The sequence below is a fragment of the Heloderma suspectum genome, chromosome 17, assembly GCF_057233095.1.
Source record: "Heloderma suspectum isolate Gila_16-S chromosome 17, 16-S_ref, whole genome shotgun sequence".
Lineage (NCBI taxonomy): Eukaryota > Metazoa > Chordata > Lepidosauria > Squamata > Helodermatidae > Heloderma > Heloderma suspectum.
Window position 1 is genome coordinate 8,345,817 of NC_139474.1, and position 23,242 is coordinate 8,369,058.

At 49.2% G+C, this 23,242-nt stretch overlaps 1 protein-coding gene across 3 annotated transcripts in view; it reads right to left on the reverse strand.

The window, feature by feature from the left end:
* The window catches only part of ATL3 (atlastin GTPase 3), a 38,414-nt gene that overhangs the window by 4,655 nt on the left and 10,517 nt on the right, over positions 1 to 23,242 (reverse strand). For all 3 annotated transcript variants that reach the window (XM_084823594.1, XM_084823593.1, XM_084823595.1), the window contains exons 2-12: positions 17,948 to 18,165; positions 16,886 to 17,029; positions 15,095 to 15,199; positions 14,590 to 14,640; positions 12,646 to 12,702; positions 10,830 to 10,922; positions 8,244 to 8,382; positions 5,495 to 5,622; positions 4,557 to 4,613; positions 3,241 to 3,312; positions 588 to 1,019 (exon numbers count right to left, since the gene is read on the reverse strand). In XM_084823594.1, the coding sequence (XP_084679720.1) occupies positions 588 to 1,019; positions 3,241 to 3,312; positions 4,557 to 4,613; positions 5,495 to 5,622; positions 8,244 to 8,382; positions 10,830 to 10,922; positions 12,646 to 12,702; positions 14,590 to 14,640; positions 15,095 to 15,199; positions 16,886 to 17,029; positions 17,948 to 18,154 (1,485 nt within the window). In that variant the 5' untranslated portion in view covers positions 18,155 to 18,165. The remainder of the gene's footprint in view (positions 1 to 587; positions 1,020 to 3,240; positions 3,313 to 4,556; positions 4,614 to 5,494; positions 5,623 to 8,243; positions 8,383 to 10,829; positions 10,923 to 12,645; positions 12,703 to 14,589; positions 14,641 to 15,094; positions 15,200 to 16,885; positions 17,030 to 17,947; positions 18,166 to 23,242) is intronic.

The window sequence follows — 23,242 nt, forward strand, 5'->3', positions numbered from 1 at the left end:
TGTTCAGATTATTCTTTAAGGGAGCAATCCTATGGCCGCTAGTCAGTGGCTAGATGGCCACAGGATATGTAGGTTTCCGGGAACCGACCTCAGGAACCAACCTCACAGGCAGCTCGGAACAGCCCTGCACTCCGCACTCGGAAGAGAAGCGCGGAGCGGCAAAAACGGGGCGTTCCAGGGCGGGGAAGGCAGACATGCCGCTACGACACATCTTCTTTGTCGTCCAGCAGCCTTCCCGTGGCTACACAGCCGAAATCTAGCCACAAATGCAGGGCAGGAGAAGCACGGAGGGAACGACCCCCTCCGTGCTTCTCCTGCCTTGCATTGGACAGGCAGTCGCCTCTGAGTTTGGAGGCAGCCGCCAATCCCCATAGGATTGCGCCCTAAAAAGCAGAGTGCCAATAAAACCAAGGCTGGCCCATTCTAAGGCTCCATAGCGATTTGCCGCTGAATTTCTTTTTGATTCCCCCCCTCTTTTTTTTTCTAGGGGGGGAAATAAAAATAAAAATAAAAATAGGGTTGGGGGGGTTGCCCATCCCTGAACTAGATAATAAAGCAGAAAGGCACGAGCTGCGGGCTGCACTCACCCGCGAAAGCACGAACTCAGCGGTGGTGTCGATGATGACGCCCAGCTCGCGGTACTGGCCCGAATAGCGGATGTAGCCCCAGGCCAGGAGGGCGAGGAGCAGCAGCCCCACCACGAAGTTGCAGAGCTGGGCGGCGATGCCCAGGCCGACGTAGTCGGTGATGCCGGCGCTCAGGTAGAGCGAGACGATGAGGCTGAAGATGATGGCCGGCGTCCGGAAGGTGTTGAAGATGTTCTTGCTCTGGTTGTGCTTGGCCAGGTCCTCGAAGAGCTCGTTCATCTCCTTCACCAGCTCGTCCTCGTAGCGCTGGCTGAATTCCTTGCCGCCCATCTTCTTGATGCGTTGGAAGTGCTGCAGGGCCAGGGCGCTCTGGACGTGGTGCTTCTCCTCCAGCAGGTCTGGCGCAACGTACGGCTTGTCCCCACCGCAGAGCTGGGGGGGCGGAGCGAGAGCGGGCAGTGAGGTTTCTGACGGCATGGAGCGTCGGAAACGGGCCGAAAGCCGCTTCCGGGTCACGGAATTTATCTGAAGCCTTTTTATCCCGCTCTTCGGCCAAAAACGAAGGCTCTCAGGCGGGCTGACATGCCGTCAGTGTGACGCAGGTCAGTCCCAGCCCGCTTTGCCATCGAACAAGACACGACGCACAAGGAAAAAGGGTGGGGAGGGAAGAGGGGGAAAAGGAACTCGGCTTTTCGCAGGGGTGATGGAATGGCCCCGCTTGCCCTCTCATCTCCCTCTTCTAGGAAGCTCCCCTGTACCAGCCCAGACCATTTGTCCATCATCCGCTCTGATCGGTAGCACCTGCCCCCCACCCCGGGGTCTCAAACAGGTCCCGTCACCTGCTACCTGCCCCTTCTTTTCTTTTTTTTTAGGATTCTTTATTTAGTTTTGACAGTATACGTAAACCAGCATAAACAATGATCAACACAATCCATCATATAAAGTAAGACTAATAAATAGGAAAAAAAGAAGAGAAAAGACGAAGAAAAAAAGGAAATGAAAAAGAAAAAATGTCCACAATAATTCAAGCAACATATGGAATCTTATTAGAATACATCCTCACGAAAAATAAGTAGGAGTTTCGGGGGGGGGGGGTATTAGAAATATTAAAATAAATATGAACATTATATTTAAAGGAGGTTTATGCCTTATGGAAGCCAAATATTACTAACGGCTTTTGGGACTGAATGTGTGGTACTACCTTTATTCATAGATGCAATAAAAGTCCACCACTCGGCAGCAAAAGTATCTATTTTCTTTTTGCCCTTTTGCTATGCATAACGTTTGGGTCCATTTTTCTATTAATGCTACTTCCCATACTTTGTTGTACCACTTAGCTATTGAAAGTCCTTGTAGATCTTTCCAATATCTGGCAATAAAACACTTGTGCTGCTATTAAAAAATATCCCACCAGTTTCTTATATGATAGAAACCTAAGAGGAGATGCCTGGGATTGAACCAGGGACCTTCCGCGTGCAAAGCAGGGGCTCTACCACTGAACTATGTAGCCTTTCCCCGTAAATTAGGGCTGTTGAACCTCTTTCAGCCCGAGGGCTGAATTCCATTCCGGAGAAGCTCTCGGGGGGCACACTGCAGTGGTGGGTGGGGCCAAAGGCAAAAGGGGTGTGGCCAAAATTACCAGCATATTTTAGCTTAACGCTCTTACTGTCAGTAACTAAGCTTCAGGAGAGACATTTCAACCATTCGTAAGTAGGAGAAACAGGACAAAAGCCGGGAAACTGCCAAACGGTTCACAGTCGGGGGAAACAGAGGTGGGGTCAAGTCTGGTGTGACTTACAGCAGAGTTGCTTTATAGAGAGGAAGTGTGGCAACACTGCATCTAGCATTGGAGGCAATAAACGCAGGCTAGGGTCAGCTTAAAAGAAGTTCAAATCAACTTACTTTTATAGACATCGTCAGAGAAGGCTAACATTGTTTAACTACAAGCACCCCCTAAAGCTGGGTGTGTGAATGTGAGCTGGAGGCATGAGACAGGGTTCCGTGCTTCCTTCAGGGAGAGAACCGCACAGTGCTTGTTGCAGAGGCAAAAGCGGGGGGGAGCAGGAAATAGGAAGTGATCAAGCTACAGGACATTCTCTATCGCCCATAGTGTCTGGAAGCATGCAGAGTTGTTCCTGTTATCCAACAAGGGGAAGGGGGCATGGCCGTCTGGGGAACCTCGGAGGGCCAGATTGGCACACAAGGCAGGCCGGATCTGGCCCGCGGGCCTGAGGTTCCACACCCTATGCCTTAAATGTTTTTATGATGACAGGGAAAGAAAAAAAAATAGAGCGAGGAACAGCAACGAGGAAACGAGCTAGCAAGCCACTGCAAGGAGACAGGAGGGGCTAGGCCCACCGCCCTGCTGCCTCCTCAAAATCCAAACACCCTCCACTCCAGTTGCAAAGGCCTTACACCACCTAGAAGATGCTCAGGCCCAGACACTGGAGAGTCTCCAGGGAAAAGGAACTGGGCAGTCTCGCTTCCTCACTCAAGACTAGAGCCAGAATACTACTGCAGGAAATCCAGACCACAGCTTTGCTACAGCAGGGTGAAAAGGCAGAAGTCCCTCTCCCTGTGCTTGCCACACACACACACACACACACACACACACAGAAAAGGACACGCTACCTCTCCTCATCTCCGTTCTCACCTTCTCCATATTGGTGTAATACAAATCCTTGGCTGAAGCGACGGCAGCCAAGTTGTTGGCTTCGGCGGTGGCCTGGAAAGAAAGATCAGCATTGAAACATAGGTGTATAATCAATACCACCCTCCATGCCCACCTTCTCCCGATTTGAGCTTCGCCACTTCTGAAGCCTTGTCCTCAAAACCAGGTATTTCAGGCTCGGGAAGCCTATCATAAGGTCTAGCAGCTTAGCCACTTAAAAAGAAAAAGGTGAGATTTTGCAGGTAGCTCAATTCTATTTATTTATTTACAGCATTTATGTACCGCTCCATATCTAAACAGATTCAAGAACAGCGAACAGTCAGAGATAAAAGAAATAAAACACCGTATTACAGATTATTATTTTTGAAAACAGAGTACCGATAAAAACTGTAGCTGGTCGGTCAAAGAAGGTCCTGGAATAAAGATTATTTTCAGGCTGAGCTAGCATGTTCAGTGACCAGGTTCTTGCTCAGCCACGATAGCTCACTGGGGGATCCTGGGCTATACATCTGTCTAACCTACCTCACAAGGTTGTTGAGAAGATCAGATGGGGCGCTCTTTGGAAGAACGGCAGGGTAATTTTCCTATGTTATTATTTATGGATTACGTTTTTATGGTGTTCATTTTTATTTGTATTACTGTACTGATTATGGTTTTTATTGATGGGGGCAGGGGTGTTCCTGTTATATTCATTATGGATTTCTGTATTTGTATGTGTATGCAGAAGTCGCTTCGAGACGGCTTTTTGAGGTGGGAAGCATCACGCAAATTAATAAATGAAATAGAAATGATAAATAATAAAGAAGTAGTGATAAAGAAGTAGTGATAAAGAAGTAGTGATAAAGAATAAGTAATGGTAAGCAATGATAATAAGCAATGATTTTTAGCATTTTAGCATTCCAGGTTTTTTAGCTCTGCTGTTTTAAATCTGCTATTGCGTTTTGAATATCTGCACTGCTGCTAAGTTCACTCTGGTTGTATTTTTTTATTCTGTAGTTTTAATCAATTATATTTTATTGTATTTTCTGTTGTATTTTTGTGGTTTTAATTTTGTGAACCACCCAGACAGCTTCAGCTACTGGGCAGTAGAAACATGAAATAAATAAATAATAAGCAATGATAAGCAATGATAAATTATAAGCAATAATATTTTGACTGTTGCTAAAGATCAGAAGCCTAAGGAAATCTCGGTGCAAGGGTGCGATTCCTCCTGCAGCTGATGCAGAGGGAAAGGCCACCCTCGAAAAATTCCAAACAACCCCAAGGGTTTAGCTCCTCCTGTCCCGGGCAAAGCTTACCAGCAACATGGACTTCGGGTGAGGCAGGTCTTCCCCCTGATAGATCTTGATGTAAGCCTAGAGGGAGGTAAAGGTAATAGTCAATGGGGTCCAGTTAGAACAGTGTGCTGGTTTTAAAAAAAAGACACATTAGCAAACGTGTATTGTTGTTGTTTTAGACCCAGAAGTAGCTATTTTATGCATATTAGATCCGGTTAAGAAAGAATATAAAGAAAGAGCCTTGGGGCGGAATCCTAAAGCATCGTACAACAGCGTGCTGGCTGGGGCGGGCTGGGAGTTGTAGGACTTCTTTCCGCCTAAACGTGCATAGGATTGCGCCCTTACTTGCTGGCAACGGCAAAAGTATTACAAAATACTGCAACGTGGAGTGATCCAGCCAGCCATGCCCTTTTCTGCAATGCTCCATTCCATTCCCCCTCCCCACTGGTTTTCTGTTCTTCCACCCCCACCCTCCACCCCCTCCACAGTCAAGACAGCATTCCATGCCATGAGCATACTCAGCCCCTGCTGGGCTGCTTTGGGGTCCCACCCCCTCTTTTTGGTCAGGACTTTTTTGTACTTGTGCAAACCCTGGGGTCCCCCCAAGACCGCTAATCTCTCCCTCTTGTGCACAGAGGGTGCCGTTTGGGCTCCATAAGAATCCACACTTGGAGAATTGTGTTTGCTATTAGTATATAGGATCAATTCGAAGGGAAACACACGCACGCACGCACGCGCGCCAGTTCATTGTAGCCTGCAAAGAGATAGCATGTGGCTGACACAGGGGTGGAGAACAGGTGGCTCTCCAGATGTTGTTGGAGCCTATCATCCGATGATGAACAGAGTGCACAGGGAGCTTCAGGTGACAGAAGGTAGTCCAGATCCCCTGCCCCCCAGCCCGCCTCTCCCACCCCACCCCACCCCACCCGGCACTTAAGGAAAAAAGAAAAGGGACATACCTTGAAGTACTCCAGCAAGCCTCGACAGGTCACTTTGGAACCGTTGATCTCCTTCTCCAAGAGCTGGCCGGGATCCAGCACAAATGGGACCAGCTGCTTCAGCTGATGTTTGAATTCATCTGCAATGTCTGTGCAGAAAAAATGGGAAAAGATAGAAGAGGGAGACACAGGAGAGGATGGAGGGAAACTGCTCACGCTGGTGGACAGGACTTGGATTCCTGCACTGAGCAGGGGGTTGGACTCGATGGCCTTATTGGCCCCTCCCAACCCTGCTATTCTATGATTCTAGGATATGGTACTAGGCCAAAACATCAACTGAGAACATTAGTTTTCAGTATTTTGAGCAATGTTTCTAGTCCTCAGGACTGCGAAGCTATGCTTGAAAGCACATGGGCAACGCCCGGCAAAACCTTCAAAGCTGAGAAAGACAGAGAGAGAGAGAGAGAGAGCGCGCGTATGTGTCTGAATCAGATATCTCGAAGTCCAAGGTAGATGCTTCAGTGATTTATACAGCTCCGTGACCTTCGCCATGGCTATTATTAATGACGTACATACTGGCTTTTTTTCACTGATGTACACAAGGCAGCTTACAAAGAAAACAATCAACATAATGCAAAACTAAGATGAAATATCTCCTAAAACAGCAAATTATAGCAAAAACAACAACAGAGCTTTTAAAATGAGGAGTAACACATGTAATACAAAAACAGAACCCGACCCAAAGCCCACTTAAAATAAGATCAGGTGGACGGATCTTGGGAGGCTGTTCCATGCGAAAAAGGCCCTTTCCTTATCTCAGATAAACAGTGGGACCCAAAAAAGGGTCTCCAGTGTAGAGAAGTGATCTACAGAATACAAATATATTCCAATTCCATGATAGGTCAGATTCATATGGGGGCGGGGGGGGGGGGGGAATAACCATTCTGGAAATATTCCAGTTCCAAACTCTTTAGGGTTTAAAAGGTCAAAGCCAGGGCTTTAAATTGAGCCCTGAAGCGAACGAGTGGAAGTTGAATCATTTGTGCAAAGCACAAAACTTTGCAAAACAAACTGTGCAGAATGCGAGAAAGCAGGCCAATTTGCATCGTTGATAAATGGCATAGAATGCTGCTTTCCTTACCACAGGGTTTGAATTGCCTTGGTGAATAATCTCAATCGTTTTTTCCCAAAAACACAGTACATACAAGCCCTCATCTTGGTACCTCTGAACTTTGCTTCTTAAGCTGGAAGTACAGCTCTGTTCAGTTCAGTCATCACACCAAACCATGGTTAAGGAAGCTCTACCATGGTTTGGTGAGGGAAAATAAGGGCTGGTTCAGACGCCACACCAAACCGTGACTTGGTACCAAGTACACAAGCCATTAAGAACCCTCGGGCTCAGGTAACACTTAGCTCCCTTCCTGGTTTACACCAAATCATAGTTTGCCTTGTCTTCTGTGGTTTCCACTTCCCCTGCAAACCATGACTGAAAAGCCATGGTTTCTAATCCTGGCTTTCAGGGCAAGGGCAAACCATAGTTTGCTGGTTTAAATGAAATGGGAAACTATGGATTGCCTCAAACCTGGAAAGGAGGAAGGGAATTCCAACCCACAAGGGGAGCAGAGTGCAAACCCAAGGCTCCTTGAAGGTTTGTTATGTCAAACCATGGCTTGGCATTACACCTGAACCAGGTCTGAGGCTTGGTCAATTACCAAGAGTGTGACATTACCATATATTTTCTAGTATAAGGGAAGGCAGATTAAGCAGCAGTGAGATTTCAGAACTGATCCACACATCTTTACTTTCATTTTAGTTTAGAGGACAGAAACAAGAGAAGTGGATCTTCTGGTTGGATTCAGATGGTGACTTACTAAAATAGTTATCCACCTGAGAAATCAGCTATGGAAACAGCGGGGTTTGAAGCTTCACCTTTGCTGGTCTTACTTTTCTGGGGATTTCATTGCTGGCAGCTTTCTCCACTGGATGTTTTACAGTCACCTTCCCCAATGTGGTGCTCTCTAGACGTTTCGGATCACAACTCCCATCACCCTGAGCATTGGCCATGCTGGCTGGGGCTGATAGGAGTTGTAGTCCAACACATCTGGAGTTGGGGGAGGCTATAATTTTGCAATACTGAGAGCATATATTAAGATTGTGGTGGAATCTTGATTAAGAGCATTACATTTAATGGTTCTGAATAAAGGGCTGATTTGAGATAGGAACACAGGAAGCTGCATTATAATGAAGTCAGACACTGGGTCCCTAAAGCTCAGCATCGTCTGCACCAGGGACGGCTAGAAAGTAGATCTAGAGCTACTAGCAGATTTGAAGTAGATCAGGAAGGATTTCTGACTCCCAGTTTGTTTCACAATAACAGCAACGAGATGACTCTCTCGCCTGGTCTATTCCACGCTAAATTATACTGCTGAAATGAAGGAAGCTTAGGGGGACTAGGATTGACTTTTGTGTGAAAGGACTATGAGCTCAGTCCAATTCTACAGCATAAATCCCTGGGCTCAGAATTCTTTAATTCCAAGAGTATTGTCTTTTGCACTAGCCTGCAATTGGTGGATCTCAGGACTCCAATGAAAAAAACACAAAGTAGATCCCACAAGCCTGAAGTCTGCCCTCCACTGACTCACAGCAGTTTGTCAGGCTTAGAAGCCCTTTCCAGCCCTACCAGAAGATGGCAGGAATTGAACCCGGCACCTTTTGCATGCAAGGCCTCTGCTCTACCGCTGAGCTGCCACCCTTCCCCAAAGGCCCTCACCAGTCAGACGCCCATCAAAATTCGGGCTGGTGGCCACCTTGAGGCCTGGATGAGGCAGGAGAAAACAGTTGACGTTAGTGAAGCAGGAATGGATGTGCTTCCGGACATGCTGGATTTCCTCATGCTGGTGCGATTTCACCTGGTGGTAGAATACAGAGTAACATCAACCTCCAATCGCCTGAGATATTAGCGGAGCGAGACAAGTGCAAGGCTTGTATTCCGATTCCACGCAAATGCAAAGTAAAAGCAACACGACTTGTGGTAACGGGCACAGGATATGGTATCCTAAGATTCTCAGCTTCCATTTAAGAAAAAAAAAAGTGTCTAGCCCATGTGATTTGCAAATATAAGCTTGGAAGTGCAGAGACAACGCAGGGTGACATCGCAGAGGCGAGGCACGGATTCGTGTCGCGGTACAAGTGGTCAAAATATATTGCCTGAAAATGCACACAGAGAACTGTGAGGCAAATTGAAAGACTTGGGGGACAATCCTATCGGGATGGCCATCAGCCTCTGAATTGAAAGACTTACGGCCATCCAATGCAGAGCGGAGGCACCCTTCACCCCCGTGCTCCTCCCGCTCTGCGTTTTGGCAAGACGGGGGTTTTCGCCTGCCTAGCTGGGGCTCTGCGGAGCAGGAGGGAAGGTTGGGGAAGCATGGGGGCTATGACAGAAGCCGGCCTCCCCAGTCCGTCCCCCCACTGGCATGCCCCCTTTCCCTCCTATTTGAGGCAGTTTGGGTGACCTCAGGGAGACAGCCGGCGCAGATCTCTTTGCACCAGCTGTGAGGGGAAGGGACAGGGAGCTCCGATTCCCCACTCCGAGGCCAGAGCGTTGTCTTCAACCTCAGATCCAGGAATCCAATCTATCCTATGTCCCCCCAGACTCTATCCGGGGGGGGGGGGGTGTCATAGGACTGCTCCCTTAGCAGATTTATTGCAACGTAAGCTTTCGAGGACTGGAATCCATTTCATCAGCTGCACGAAGCTTTCCCCTTCACGCATCCAACACAGGGAGCTCTAACCCACAAGAACACGACGATAAGACTCTCTTATTTAAGAGCACATGAAGCTGCCTTATACTAGGTCCTTTTCAGATACGTAAAAGCGTTGTTGAACGGAAGAGGGCCGCAACCTGTCCTCTATCATCCAGGACTGTAGGACACGAAATAGCGGGCCTAAGTAAAGGAAGGCAGATTTCGGTTGAACATCAGGTGAAACTTCCCAACGGTCAGAGCAGTCAGACAAGGGAACCAACTTCGGGTGGCAGGCTCACCATCCCTGCAGGCCTTCAAGCAGAGACTGGACAGCCGTCTGCCCGGGATGCTTTAAGATGGATTCTTGAACTGAGCAGGGGGTTGGACTCGATGGCCCTAAATGGCCCCTTCCAACTCTATGACTGTATGTCAGACTATTTGTCCGCCAAGCCCAGCACTGTCTACTCTTCTTGACTGGCCACAGTCTCCAGGGATGAATCTGAGCGTGTGGAGATTCTGGCAGCTCAGACTGGGAACAGCAAGAACAGAAGGAGGCACCCCACCTAGTGAGCCCAGATACAGCCAGACTTTCTTCCCAAGACCTCGACACACAGATAGCCCAGCCTGAACGGCTCCCCCATTCCTCTACCATGAGAGCTCACGTTTCGGAGGGAGAAGAGGAGGGCGAGGGGCATGACTCGAGGGATGCTAGGGTCTGTCGCAGAGAGAAGCCGAAAAAGTTAGGGGCAGGGCGCAGACGATCCGCCAGGCTGGCCATTCGTGGAAGCCAAAGTAGGAGGGAGCCACCCTACGGGAGGGGCATCCCTGCAAAGCAAGTCTGGCCGTGAACTTACCCTAAATTCATGCCCAGACTGCTGGCAACTTCTCTAACATCCATGTCATCTCCTCTACTGATATTTGTAGATGTGTGGATTAGCTGCTTCCATGCAGTCTGAGAGTTTCCTAGAATCTACATTTGTAAAGAAGCTACCTGTTTACTAATAAAGTAGTGTTGGCCTGAAGCCTTGTTTCCTGGAGTGTGTTGACTGGGGACGCAGAGGACGAAGGAAGAAGGTGACAGAAGGGTCTTTAACAGCACTGCTACCTCATCCTTTTAACTGGAGATGCCAGGCGCCGAACCAGGGGCCAGATAACATCTGTTCCATCTCTAATCTATAGTCCTTCCTCTGAAGCAGGGGTGTCGAACCTCTTGCAGACCGAGGGCCGAATTCAAGCTTGGAGAAGCTCCTGGGGGCCACATTCCAGTGGTGGGCAGGGCCAAAGGCAACAGGGGGCAGGGCCAAAATATTTTAGCTGGAAGTTCTTCCTGCCAGTAACGAAGCCTCAGGAGAGGCATTTCAACCATTTAGAGGGGGGAAGTTTGTGCAAAAACCACCAAACTATCAATGGTCAGGGAAGATTAGGTGGGGGCAGGGGCATGGCCAGGTGGGCCAGATTTGGTCCACTGGCCTGAGGTTCAACACCCCTATCTGCTGTAAAATTCTGATTCACGCTCACACAGAGTTCGGCTTATGCGGTGCTGAAACCGTGACACGAGGGCCCCTCTCCGCCAGGCCTCCTATAGGTGTGGGTTTGTTTGTTTGTGTTACCTCTAGCCGTTTCTCCAGGAAATGCATGCCACCGTTCAGGCCGTAAGGGTACTCGTAAGGGAAGCTCCAGTCACGGACCAGGAACATCAGGGTCTGCGTGGAAGACGGTTCCAAGATTATGTTTGAGGCAGCCATACAAGGAATGCAATAAAAGCAACTCTGCTGGCCCATGTAGCACAGCAACCTGCTTCCGAGAGTGGTCAGCCCAAAACACTTCCAAGGAGCCCACATGTAAGGCTTAAAGACTTATTGTCCCTGCTCCCCAGCAACCGGTACTAAATGGTTCCATTAAGAAAGCACGACTAATAGCAGCCAGGCGGCCTGTACTCTTTCTTTAAAGCTTTATTTGGCCAATGGCTTTTAGAGATGAACCAATCTGTCGGTTTTGGTCTCTCCCTGTTTCTCATTTTTCTAGTTTTAAATTCAGCCCGTCCTGAAATGTGAGAATGTTTCTAAGCTGAAGTTCAGTTGTCTCCAAACTTTACGAATGTTTTTTTAAAAAAGACTCGGCATGAAAATGTGTACACGTTCTTGTGCACATTTCTCCTAATACTTGCATTTTGGTATTGCCAGCGGTTTTCCTAATGCAATGCATTTGCAAATATAATTTTCACTAACATGTGCATTTTTGCACGCAGTTCCCCTTAAAATATACATTTCTGCACACAGGTTTTGATTAGGGAACTCTCTTGCCAAATTCGGAGAAATGTGAATTTTGAAGGATAACCAAGAGCCTAATATTGGTTCGAAAGAGTGAAAAATGGGACATTTCCATTAAAACGTGAACCAAACTAATTTCTCCCCATCCCTAGTGGTTTTTACCATACCCTGTGACTGTGAGTTCCATAGGTTAATTGTGCACTATGTGAAGAAATACTTTGTCCAATACGACAAAGAGTCTTGCGGCACCTTAAAGTCTAACGAATTTATTCTGGGATATGCTTTTGGAGACACTGTCCTCTTCATCAGATGCAGTCGAACAAATCAGATTAGTCCAAAAATTAGAAAAATCAGTTTAGTCCAACGAAGGCTAATCTGTTAGTCTTTAAAGTGCGACAAGACTCTTTGGTTTTCTGCAACAGACTAACCCAGCTACCCCTCTGGAAATTGTTTCTTTTGCCTATTGTCAATTTCATTGGGTAGCCCTAAGGTCTGGTATTATGGAAAAATATTGAGGAGGAGGGGAAAAAATACCTATCAGCTTTCTCAACGCCACCTCTAATCCTTCCCTCCATTTCCAGTGCTCATGTTCTGACTGCTGTTACTCTCGTAGCCAAAACAGCACCACCCACACACAAGCATAAGGTTATTAGCAGAATTGAAGGGGAACCCCAAGGTTTACAGAAATACAAAAAAAATGGAATGGAGCATCCTAACCAAGAGACGTTCATGCCACAACATTTTGTTCCAGACCCCTCTCGTAATTATATAAACCTCTTAGCATTTTCCTAGCCTCTTCCCTGAAATTAGACATCTTCCCCCTGCCCCAGACTGGCCTTCCCCAACCTGGCCACCCTCCAAATGTTTTTGACTGCAACTCCCATAATCCCTGACCAGCAGCCATGCGGGGGTGATGGGAGTTGTAGTCCAAAACATCTGGAGGGCATCAGGTTACCCACCCCTGCTCTAGCCACGACCTCCATGCAGGATCTCAAATTCTGCATCAGTTCAGCTGCTGTCCAAATTTCAGAAGACCTGATCAGCAAGCCTCCGGACCGCGCAACTCGGGGCTGAGCATGGGATGTGAAAAGCAGGGCCCTGGGCTCCAGCACCCAAGCTGGTATACTCCCCACCCTGTCCCTGTTCAAATTCATACCTGGAACGGCTTGAGGAAGATCTCATCCATGGCCAGGCGCCCGTACTCGGTAAAGAGCTACGAAAGGAAACAAAGGACATATTCAAAGCGGTTTTTAAAATCATGGGAGTGCCAGCAGCAGCAGGATAACTTTTAAGCCAGGCTTTTCTCAGCTGATCTCAGGAAACATAACACTGGGGGCGGTGGAGGGGAAGGTAAAAGAATTAGGGGGAAACCATGAGTATGGTTGACCACCCTGGTTGTCCCTCCCTGGCCTTTTCCATTCTAATGCTTGGAATGCTCATACTGGTTACCACACCTTGGATTAGGATTCAAAAACGCCACACTGGGCTGTATCTGGGCTGGCCAACGATTTCTCATTATTTCAACTGATAAAAACTCGCCATGACAAACAGGCAAAAGTGTAACACCAAGATTTTACTGGTGAAGATGAAAAGTCAGACCTTGGGGCTGTTCACACAACATGCTAACACGCACTCAGTGGTTGAGTGTGGGTTGTTATTGAATCGTGGATTGTTGCTGAACCACGGGTTAGCGTGTTGTCTGAACCCAGGACATTTTCCACAGGGTGGCTTGTTAGCCACCCTGAACAAACAAACAACAAACCATGGGCTCTCAAGGTGGCTTGTTCAAGAAAAATAAGCCACACTGTATAGTTAACAAGCCAGCCTGCAGAAAATGTCCTGGGTTCAGACAACATGCTAACCCATGGTTCAACAAACAGCCCACGGTTTAACAACAACCCACACTCAACCACTGAGCGTGGGTTAGAGTGGTTGTGCCAACCCAGTCCTTGAGTTTACAGAGACATCAAAGTACAGATAAAGGGGTTCCCATCGTAGAAACCAAATGGACTCTCTGGGTCAGTTCAGAAGTAATACCCAACCATCTACGTGGCTGATCTCTAAGCTCGTACGTCTCCCTGTCCGCTCGCGTGCCCCAACTGCCTCTGAATTCCAATTTGGTGGCAAACTACGCCGTGCCATTGCATCCAAATCGGGCAGACGAGGATTTGTGCAAGCAAGAGGTGTTCGGACCTCAGGCTTGGGGTCCCAATCCGACCTTCCAGGATTCCCTAGATGGCCATACCTGCTTCCCCCAAAACCGCTGATCATTTAGTGGTTTCCTGGCTTTTGTGTGATTTCTTCCACATTCTAAATGCTTGAAAAGACTCAACCGAAAGCTTAAGAACGTCGGAACATCAGAAGAGCCCTGCCGGATCAGACCAAGGGTCTTTGTAGTCCGTTCACACGGGTGGCCGACCAACTGTCGACCAGGAGCTCACAAACAGGACACGAGTGCAACAGCGCCCTGCCACCCATGTCCTCCAGCAACTGGGAGTAAGAGCTTTAGGCTGGAAAAAACCCGTGTATTCGTGGCACTTCAGCCTCACTCCCCCGGCCTTCCGCACCAGTGGGATGCAGCCCCCAAGGGCTTCTCCAAAAATCTCAGTCTGTCAGGCTGAAAGAGGTTCAGCACCCCTGTTGCAAGCCACCGTCAGCCCGCAAGCCAAGTTTGCAAGCCCAGCTCAGACTGCCGGGTTGAGTAAACGGAGCAGAAGAAACAGAACACAGCTCACAATGGAGAGGGAGGGGGAGCCTCTGTTGCAACAGGCCTGCCGAAATCCCTCTCTTCCACCCCACTGTTGAACGGTCCAGGAGGTCCGGCTTTCGTTCCATCTGCTCAGTCTCTCTCCGTTGCTTTCAAAGGTGGTGCAGTGCCATCGGCATGGCCCACCTTAGGGTCGGGGTTGAACCCGCTTGTGGGCACCAAGCCAGCAGCTGAGAACAGATGCCATACAGAACCTGAATTCCGCACCACCGGTGGGGATTAGCAGAACACACACCAGCCCAACGGTAAGCCCCCCACTCAGAAACTGTTACGCGTGCAACACATTTGCACACCGCACGGTAAGACGGTTGATGAGTAGTCATTGTCGCCTACCTGCAGCTGCTGTAGATCATCTTCCTGGATGTTCTGGGACAAGTTGTAGATCTGGAAAGGAAAAGAGAGCTCACAGTCCCAAACTCACATGAGCCTGTTGCTACAAAGGTTTCTGTGGCCACTTCTTCCATGCCCAAGCTTGTCCCATGCCTGATGGGGAGGGATTTAAATTTAAAGAAATAAATGGCCACCTTCCCTTGTTGGAACCGGCCTATGCCCAGAGCTTCGGAGGCTCTGTTCATAGGCCAGCCTGTAAAATCCATCGGAAACACAGAGACGGGGCCTTCTCGGTGGTGGCCCCGTTTCACTGCCTGCACCTCATTTCCTGCCCTGCCTTGCTCACAACACAGATGGCTCTGCCTTCCAAGAAATAACCCAGTTCTAGCTTTCGCGACCTAGCACTCACCGCCCTCTCCAACTGAGAAGGACAAGCCCCCTTAACTTGGACCCCGGTAGATTCGACAACAGCACCATTACAGAAAATGCAACAAAGCAGGAGACCCACCTGGACAGAACTTGTCATGGTGCTGAGCGCAAAGATGGTGGCGCAATCCTTGACGGTCGATTGGCTGTCGAAGGCTCCTTGGGTGTCCATCAGCACGACTGCCACCTGGAAGCACAGGTCAAGGGCCGAGAGCATCAGGACCGACAGATGCTGCCGGCGAGACGCTCAACGCTGGAAGCGGAGGACCGACCACTTTTTCCCCCGAGGCCAAGCAAGAGACTTCAAGCCACAGCGCTCCATTAAAGCAGGGGTGGGCTGCATGTGCCACACGGGCCGCATGCGGCCTCCCGTCAAGTTTTTTGCGGCCCCTACTTGTTCCCCTGCCACCGCTGCTGCTGCTGGGAAACAAGGGGAACCCCAGAAAAATGGCAGTCCCTCCAAAAGAGCCATTTGGCGGGCTGGGGAGAGCGTGATTCTGCAGGGAAAGAACCCCTTGTGGCTTGTTTCCATGCAGAACCGCCAGGAATCTGGTCGCGTGGCCACGTCCAGCAGTGGCGGGGGGGGGGCTGGCAAGGGCCATGGTGAGCTGCAGCCCACCGAAGTTGCCCACCCCTGAATTAAACCCACTGGCTGGGCTTATGCTGCGCCAGACGTCGATGCCTGCTGCTCATGGCAAACCCTTGTGGCTTGGACCCAGAAGATGCAGGTTCAAATCCCTACTCGGCCATGAAGCTTCCTCAACAGCCTCGGGCAAATCAGGGCCGGCCTACCCCACAGGGCTGCGGTGAGGATAGAACAACACAGCCCAGGCACGCCGCAGAGAAAGAGCAGGACGCAATGAGAAGGAGACTGAGGAGGAGGATCAGCAACAAAACAAATAACGTGACCTCTCCCAGGACCTTCTGTCCCAAGGGTGGTGCCCTACAGGTGTTTGGACTACAGCTCCCATAAGCCCCATTCAGCATGCCCAAAGGTCGGGGATCATGGCAATTGCAGCCCAAAACACATAGAGGGGACCAGATCCCCTAACCTTACTCTATCCTAGTCCTCCGCCCCACCTGTCCTTTCATCTCCCCCCGCTCCTGTCCTCACTGGGAAAGGCTCCCCCTTAATCTTTTTCCTTCTAAAGTTTGCTTTGTACTTCTGACAATCTTATGGTTCTCTCAGGCCAGTTGATATGTCCCTCTTGTATACGGATGCTGTTGTTTCGGGTGTTTAAAGGACCCACACTTGGAGAACGAGCTCACTATTATTACATGCACCCTTTCCGGCACCAGGTGAAGACCTTCTTACTTTCCCAGGCATTTTAGTCTTTCAGCAGTTTTAAATCCATTACTGTATTTCAAAGCTTTGCATTGCTGCTCGGTTTTGTTTTGGTTGTTTGTTGAATTTTATGCTGTAGTTTTAATCTTTTATACGGTATCTTGTGTTGTATTTTACAGCTTTGTCAAGAGCGTTGGCTATCGGGCGGTATAGAAATGTAGTAAATAAATAGAACAGGAGTGGGGAAACATGTTTGGTCTGGGGGGCAAACTGTCCCCCACTTTGGGCCGGACGACACCCAGGGGCAGGGCCCTGCTAGTGACATCAGGGGCGGGGCGTCACCCCATGACATCATAGGGTCCCTGGCTGAAATGCTATCTGGAGCTCTTCCAGTCATCATTTCGACTTGGAGAGCTGGCTTGGCTCATCCGTGGCGTGGCCTTCCCCGCATGGGGAAGGAGAAGCAGGAGAAAAGCACAGCCGGACGGTGCTTGCAGGAGCCAGCTTAGCCCTGACCCGTTTGGCCAGGTTTCCACCCCAGCTGCCAGAGGCCAAGTTTCCACGCCACCTACCAGTTTTGACTTTTACCTTCTTCCCATTCGGTTTCTCCACAATGAACACTTCACTCCAGATCTGGATGCCAGTGGTTTCGGGGTCGGAGCCCCCACGCCAGGAGAAGCCCGTCAGGGGTTCATCCTTGTTACCCAGCCAGTCGCTGCTGCCCCCTTCTTTCTGCAGAACAACAGCAAACGCTGTGTAAGGAAGTCGCCTTGCCCACCTGACTTGTCCTGCAAATCAGGTCACTGAATTCAACGCATCTGGAGGGAGCCAGGTGAGGGCAGGCAGCTCCAAACCACGGATGAACCTCGCACACTCACATTCCTACTTCTCTTCACCCGTGAGGACGAGGACTTCACCCACTACCAGTTTTGACTCAAGTTTCCAGCTGCAAACTCGGGGAAACACGCTTCACTATAAATCTCGTTTGTTAGAAGAAACCACGGTTTGAAATCTGCACGCAAAAAACTTGATTGTCTGAACCCATCCAAAATAAAAAGGGAAGGTGGGGGAAAGAGGAAGAAGGGCAGACTGTAAGCACCATCAGGACAGGGACCTGATTTTTGCTCATAAAACTCTCCTAAGCACCAGAGACGAGAGATGTGAAGCCCGGGGGGGGGGGGGGGGGAGATCCCGAAAAAATGGTGGGAGACTGGAAAAAATCCGGAAAACAAATTATTTTTCAAAATTTTCCAAAAATCCCTGGGGAAAAGTGTGGATTAAAAAAAAAAATCCCCTTCCTTCGCCATGGCCCCCACCCCCTCCACTGTTTTTTTGTTGTTTTTTTCCAGGCCTTCACATCTCTACCAGGGACTGGTAGATGCACTGCTTGAATTATAATACCTCTTCATACGATGTAACTTTTGGAGCTCACTGCCGCAAGGTGCGGTGACAGAACCACTAGCTTAGATGACAATTAAAAAATGACTGGACTCATTGGTGAAGGACTGATTGATTACATTTCTGGGTATATTATTATCAGGAATAATAATAAATCATAGCGACAATAACAGCCAGCAGCAGCAAGATGCCACGGGGCTGAAATAACTGCTCCTGTGAAACTGGCTTACGTCCACCTGGTGGAGGCCTCACCTGCGTGTACAGGTAACGCAGCAGGAAGTCCAAGAAGAAGGATTTGCCCTTGCGGAAGGCCCCAGCCACCGACACCACCACCACGTCAAGGTCTCGGATGGCATCCTGCAGCAAGACACGACTCAGCGCCTTCTCCTCCAGCTCAAAGGAGTGCTGGTCTTTGTGCACAAGCACAATTTGCACGGGGCCAGGCATCACACCAGACATGGCATCTCCAGCTGTGCGCACCAAAAGAGAGGAAGGGAGGAGGGATGTTTCAGCACACATCGGCAGCTAGGCCAACAAGGTTGACGTGCCCCATGCCGAAGGATCTGGCAGCTGAAACGCTCAGAGCGCAGGGATCCGTTCCCATGTCACCACCTGTTAGCCTCGTACCACCTTAGAGCGTTGGCTTCCCGACCCTTTACTTTGTTTGGCCTCAGAAATGTAGGTCTTTGCCCTCAGTTCCTTCTGCGTGGGCTTGCAGGAGGGCACAGGGCTGGCTCCAGGTTTTGGAGGGCCCTTGGGCAAGACACCCTCCATGGGGCCTCTCCCTCCGTGAGTCTCCTTTCTCCCCGCCATGGTCCCCGGCTGCTCTGCTCCTCCTCCTCTTCCTCATCATGGCCGTCACTTGCTTGCCTGACAGGCAGAGAGCCAGGGAGCAAGCGGGCCGTGGTATCTCCTGCTCCTCCTCCTCACCACTACCGTCGTCTGGGCCAGAGCAAGAGAAAGGTGAGCAAGCAGGTTGCAAAGGTGTAGAGAAGGGGCAACTCCAGAGGTCAGTAGGGCCCAGCTGGCGTGTGGGCCCTTGGCAGGTGCCCGACCATACCTACCTTGACGCCATCCCTGGCTCCGCTAATCGTTGGGCCCCACGGACGTCCTCCTCCTTTGTTCCCACACTGCTCCTCTGTGAGCCCTGCCTCCCATCCAAAGTGCCCAAAACCCCCACGCTGTCCTCCCCCATTCCATTGGCATCTCACACCCACTCACTCCTGGGACAGAGCAGCACCGTTCCTGCGAGGTGTGGCTGGCTGGCACCTCTGCACAGCTGGCCTGGGGGGGTGAACTAAGGACCGCCTTCTATTTTAAAAAAAGATGGAGAGAAGTACACAGTACCTCTGCCCATACATGGAATGGTTTTCCCCTCTGACAAACACAAGTTTTTAAAAAGGAAATCAATAAGAGACCAGCATAAACTCCTCTGAACAACACAGATGTCTGCTTCCCCGACTTTTTTTATTTAGAAATTTTCTAAATCACTCTCCATAGTATGAATCCTAGAATAGTCACATATACAATTTTTAAACCCTCATATTATTTAAAAAAAAACACACACAAAGATGAGGACAGTACTGGATACACAGGGCAATTTCAAATGGTATTCCTACTCAGAGTAGACTCATTGAAGTGAATGGACCTAGTCTACGTAAGAATACCATTGGATAGTGTCCAATGTCATCTTCTGGCCTTATGCTCTCTTGGCAAACTGGACAGGAGGAGGATTTATTTTATTTCTATCCCAGCTTTCTGCCACAAAAAAACAGTATTCAAGGAGGGTAACAATAAAATTCAGATGAACAAAATATGAATTAAAACACTGCATAAAAGCCAGTGTGGTGTAGTGGCGAGAGTGTTGGACTGGGAGTTGGGAGATCCAGGTTCTAGTCCCCACTCGGCCAAGGCACTGGGTGACTTTGGGCCAGTCACAGAGTCTCAGCCCAACCCACCTCACAGGGTTGTTGTTGTGAGGACTGAGGATTATATACGCCACCTTGGATTCCTTAAGGAAGAAAAAGGTGGGATATAAATGTAATAAATAAATAAAATTAAACACACAATGAAAAACACAATCAAAGGAGTAAAACAGCACCAACCAATTAAAATCTCTTCAGCAACAGACCAGCTTATATTTATGTCTTGCATATATATATATCCTGCCTTTTCCATGACGGAGCCCAAGGTGATGAACATAATCCTCCTCTCCATTTTATCCGCACAACCATCCTGTGAGGTGGGTTAGGCTGAGAGTCAGCGACCGGCCCGAAGTCACCCAGTGAGCTTCAAGGCCGAGCAGGGAGTTGAACCTCAGGCACTCCTCAGTCCAAAACTCTAACCACTACACCACCCTGGCTCACTGGCTTATATGCCAAAGGCCTTCCTGAATTAAAAAAGAAAAAAAATACATATATTCTTGCCAGACCTACTGAAATGCTGACCAGAGTGGACAAACGAAATAAGCAAGAGCCCATTTCGTGGCTTCTCACCATCCATCTGCATGCGGCCAACCCGGTCACGGAGAGGTGGTTGCTTGGGTGTGGGTCCAAACCTCCATGGCTTTTGCCAGTCGGGACCACCCAGCACCCTGCGGAGCCAGGCTGGGGTCCCCTTGTGTGAGCAGACTTGGCGAGAGATTATGGGCCGCCTTGGGATGGCGTACAGCAAACTGGGGCAGCTACTGGAGGGCCGCGACTTCCGCGGCAACTCTGGTTCTTTCTTTCGGGCTTTCATGAGCTTTCAAACCCGGGAGGGCTCCCCGCTAAGAGGCAGCATCCCTACGGGACAAAACCCATCCTCAACGGTCCAAGGAGAACATAACAACCCCGTCACCACGGCAACAGCAGCCGAAGGGCTCTCTAGGCCGAGTTCCAAGGAAAGGACCATTGCCCATGATGCTTTGCGCTCCTCTGGGCCAACTGATTCCCCATTTTGGAATTTATTTCACGCATTTTTCAGGTTGACATCAGTCCTACACATACACAAACACGGCTTCTGTGCCTTCTAAAAAAAGTCTGGCGGGCACAAATTCAACAGGCACAGTTTCTCCCAGCATCACATGATGGGAGAAGACTTCGCTGGTTGGATTGCCGCCCATCACGGGGTTGTCAAAAAGCACAAGAGCCCTGTTGTTGTTGTCTTGGGGGGAGAGGTATCATCCATACTTAGTAGGGAGGGTAAGGGCTGAAAACGGGTGGGATTTTTATCTCTAGCCAAATCGAAATTCCTTGTGCCCGTTCGTGGAGCACGACTAAAACATAACCACAGTGAAAGACAAACTGGCATGAAATGTGCAGGGTTTAATCAGCTCAAACTGAGCGGCTGCTTTTGCTGTAATTTCACAACCAGCTGAAAGCAAAACCAAAACCGTAAAAAAAAGGATTTTTCAAAGAGGCACAAATGGATCCATATAGCCTAATAAAAGCACAATTTTAGCTTAAATCTACTAGTCCAAAATCCGGGTCTACAAAACACCCTGGACCCTGACATACACATGCAAACACAACAGTGCCATCTAAGAAGCTACCTAGAAAACTGCCTGGATAAGAGACAGCATATAAATAATTCTAATAAATACATTCCCCAACCCAGACATCGTTGGACTGCAATTCCCATAATGCCCTGCCAGCATGGCCAATGGGGAGGGATGAGGGGAGCTGAAGTCCAACAAGATCTAGAGAGCAACACATTCCCGCCGTCCCTGGACTTCCAATTGACTTGCACGCTTTAACCTTTCGATCCAGAGAGCCAGCGTGGCATAGTGGCTAGAGTGCTGGACTGGGAGTCGGGAGATCCGGGTTCTAGTCCCCACTCGGCCATGGAAGCTCACTGGGCGACTCTGGGCCAGTCACACACTCTCAGCCCAACCTACCTCAGAGGGTTGTTGTTGTGAGGATAAAATGGAGAGGAGGGGGATAATGTAAGCCGCCTTGGGTTCCTTGCAAGAGGAAAAAAGGTGGGGTATAAATGCAATAAATAAGTAAATCCTTCCCAGCCTACATAAGATGAGAGGACCGCTGCTGGATCATAGCAACAGCCCATTCACTTTCCCCACCCTATGCATAATTTCATAAACCTCTATTAGCCTTGCTCTTTGCACTCCTTGGCAGAGGAACCCCCTTTTTCGGCTCTGAACTCGGCAATTTGCAAGGCACCACACCAGCCCGTGGGACACTCACCTCCTCTTTTATCTGCTTATCTGCCCGGCACAAAAAGAGGTCAATTGAATTAACATCACCTTTAAGACCTCCATTTTCCTGCCTAGGAAACTCAATACGCTCTGGTGCCAGGAGAGCGTAGGCCAGGAGGAAATTAAACGCAAGCAAACTTTGAATGAAACTCATCCAGCAATCGAAAAACATGTGCTGAATAAATTCGGAAGGCAGATGCGCTGGGGTTTAAGAAAAACCCTCTGCCTTAAAAAATCCCTCTCTTGAAGTGGCTTAAAAACAATTTCCAGAGCTAAGCAGATCACCCCAGATAAGTAGAAGCGGCAATGCGAATTCTTGCCATTAGGCCTTCCTAGGCAGTCGGCTAGGGCAGCGCTTTATAAGGGGAGGTTCTACTGCAGCAGCTAGAAAATGGATCCTGAGGAACAACAGGAAATAAAGGCAGCATAGTGTAGTGGTTGGAGTGTCAGGCAAGGGCTGTGGAGAGCCAGCTCCCAATCCCCACTCACCCATAAAGCTCATTAGGTTGCTCTGGGCCAGTCAGAGGAACATTGGAAGCTGCCTTATACCAAGTCACACCATTCATCCATCTAGACTACAGCGCCCATAATCCTTCACTACTGGCCATGCTGGATGGTGCTTAGGGGAGTCATAGTCCGAGACATCTGGAGGGCACCTACCAGGACTCTACACTGACTGGTGGTGACCCTCCAGAGCTTCTCTTCCCTAACCCTACCTGGAGATGCCAGGAATTAAACCTGGGATCTCTGTATGCGAAGCCACAGAGCCTTCTTCACCTAAAGTCATTCTCTCAGCTTAGCCTTCCTCACTGGGTTGTTGTGAGGATAAAACAAGGGTGGGGAAGACGCACAGCTGCCACCTACAGCTTCTTAGAAGAAAGGTGGGCCATGAACGCAAGAATGATAAAATTTAATAAAGAAAACACAAAGGGTCTCAGTAACAAACAAGAGATCCCAGCAGGCTCCTGTTTTAGGAACACAAGGCCTTACAGCGAGTCAGACCTTAGTCCATCTAGTCCAGGATTGTCAGCACTGACTGGCAGTCTCTCACCAGGGTTTCAGGCAGGGCTTTACCACTGAGCTATGGCCGCTCTCCATAGTTTTTGAGCCACTCAGAACAAAGCCAAGGGGACGACTGACCAACACCTGGAAGCAATTTTTTTCAGGTATTATTAAAACCAAACTTTAAATTGTAATTAACTTCAATTTAATCCTATTATGTTGGCACTAACACCTGATCCCACCCTGTCCCGCCACCCCCAGAATGTATCCTTGGGCACTATCCTGCACAACATTTCAGGTTATGGGCTGACCATCAGCCACTTCTGTACAATTTGCTAGCTCCTTTGACT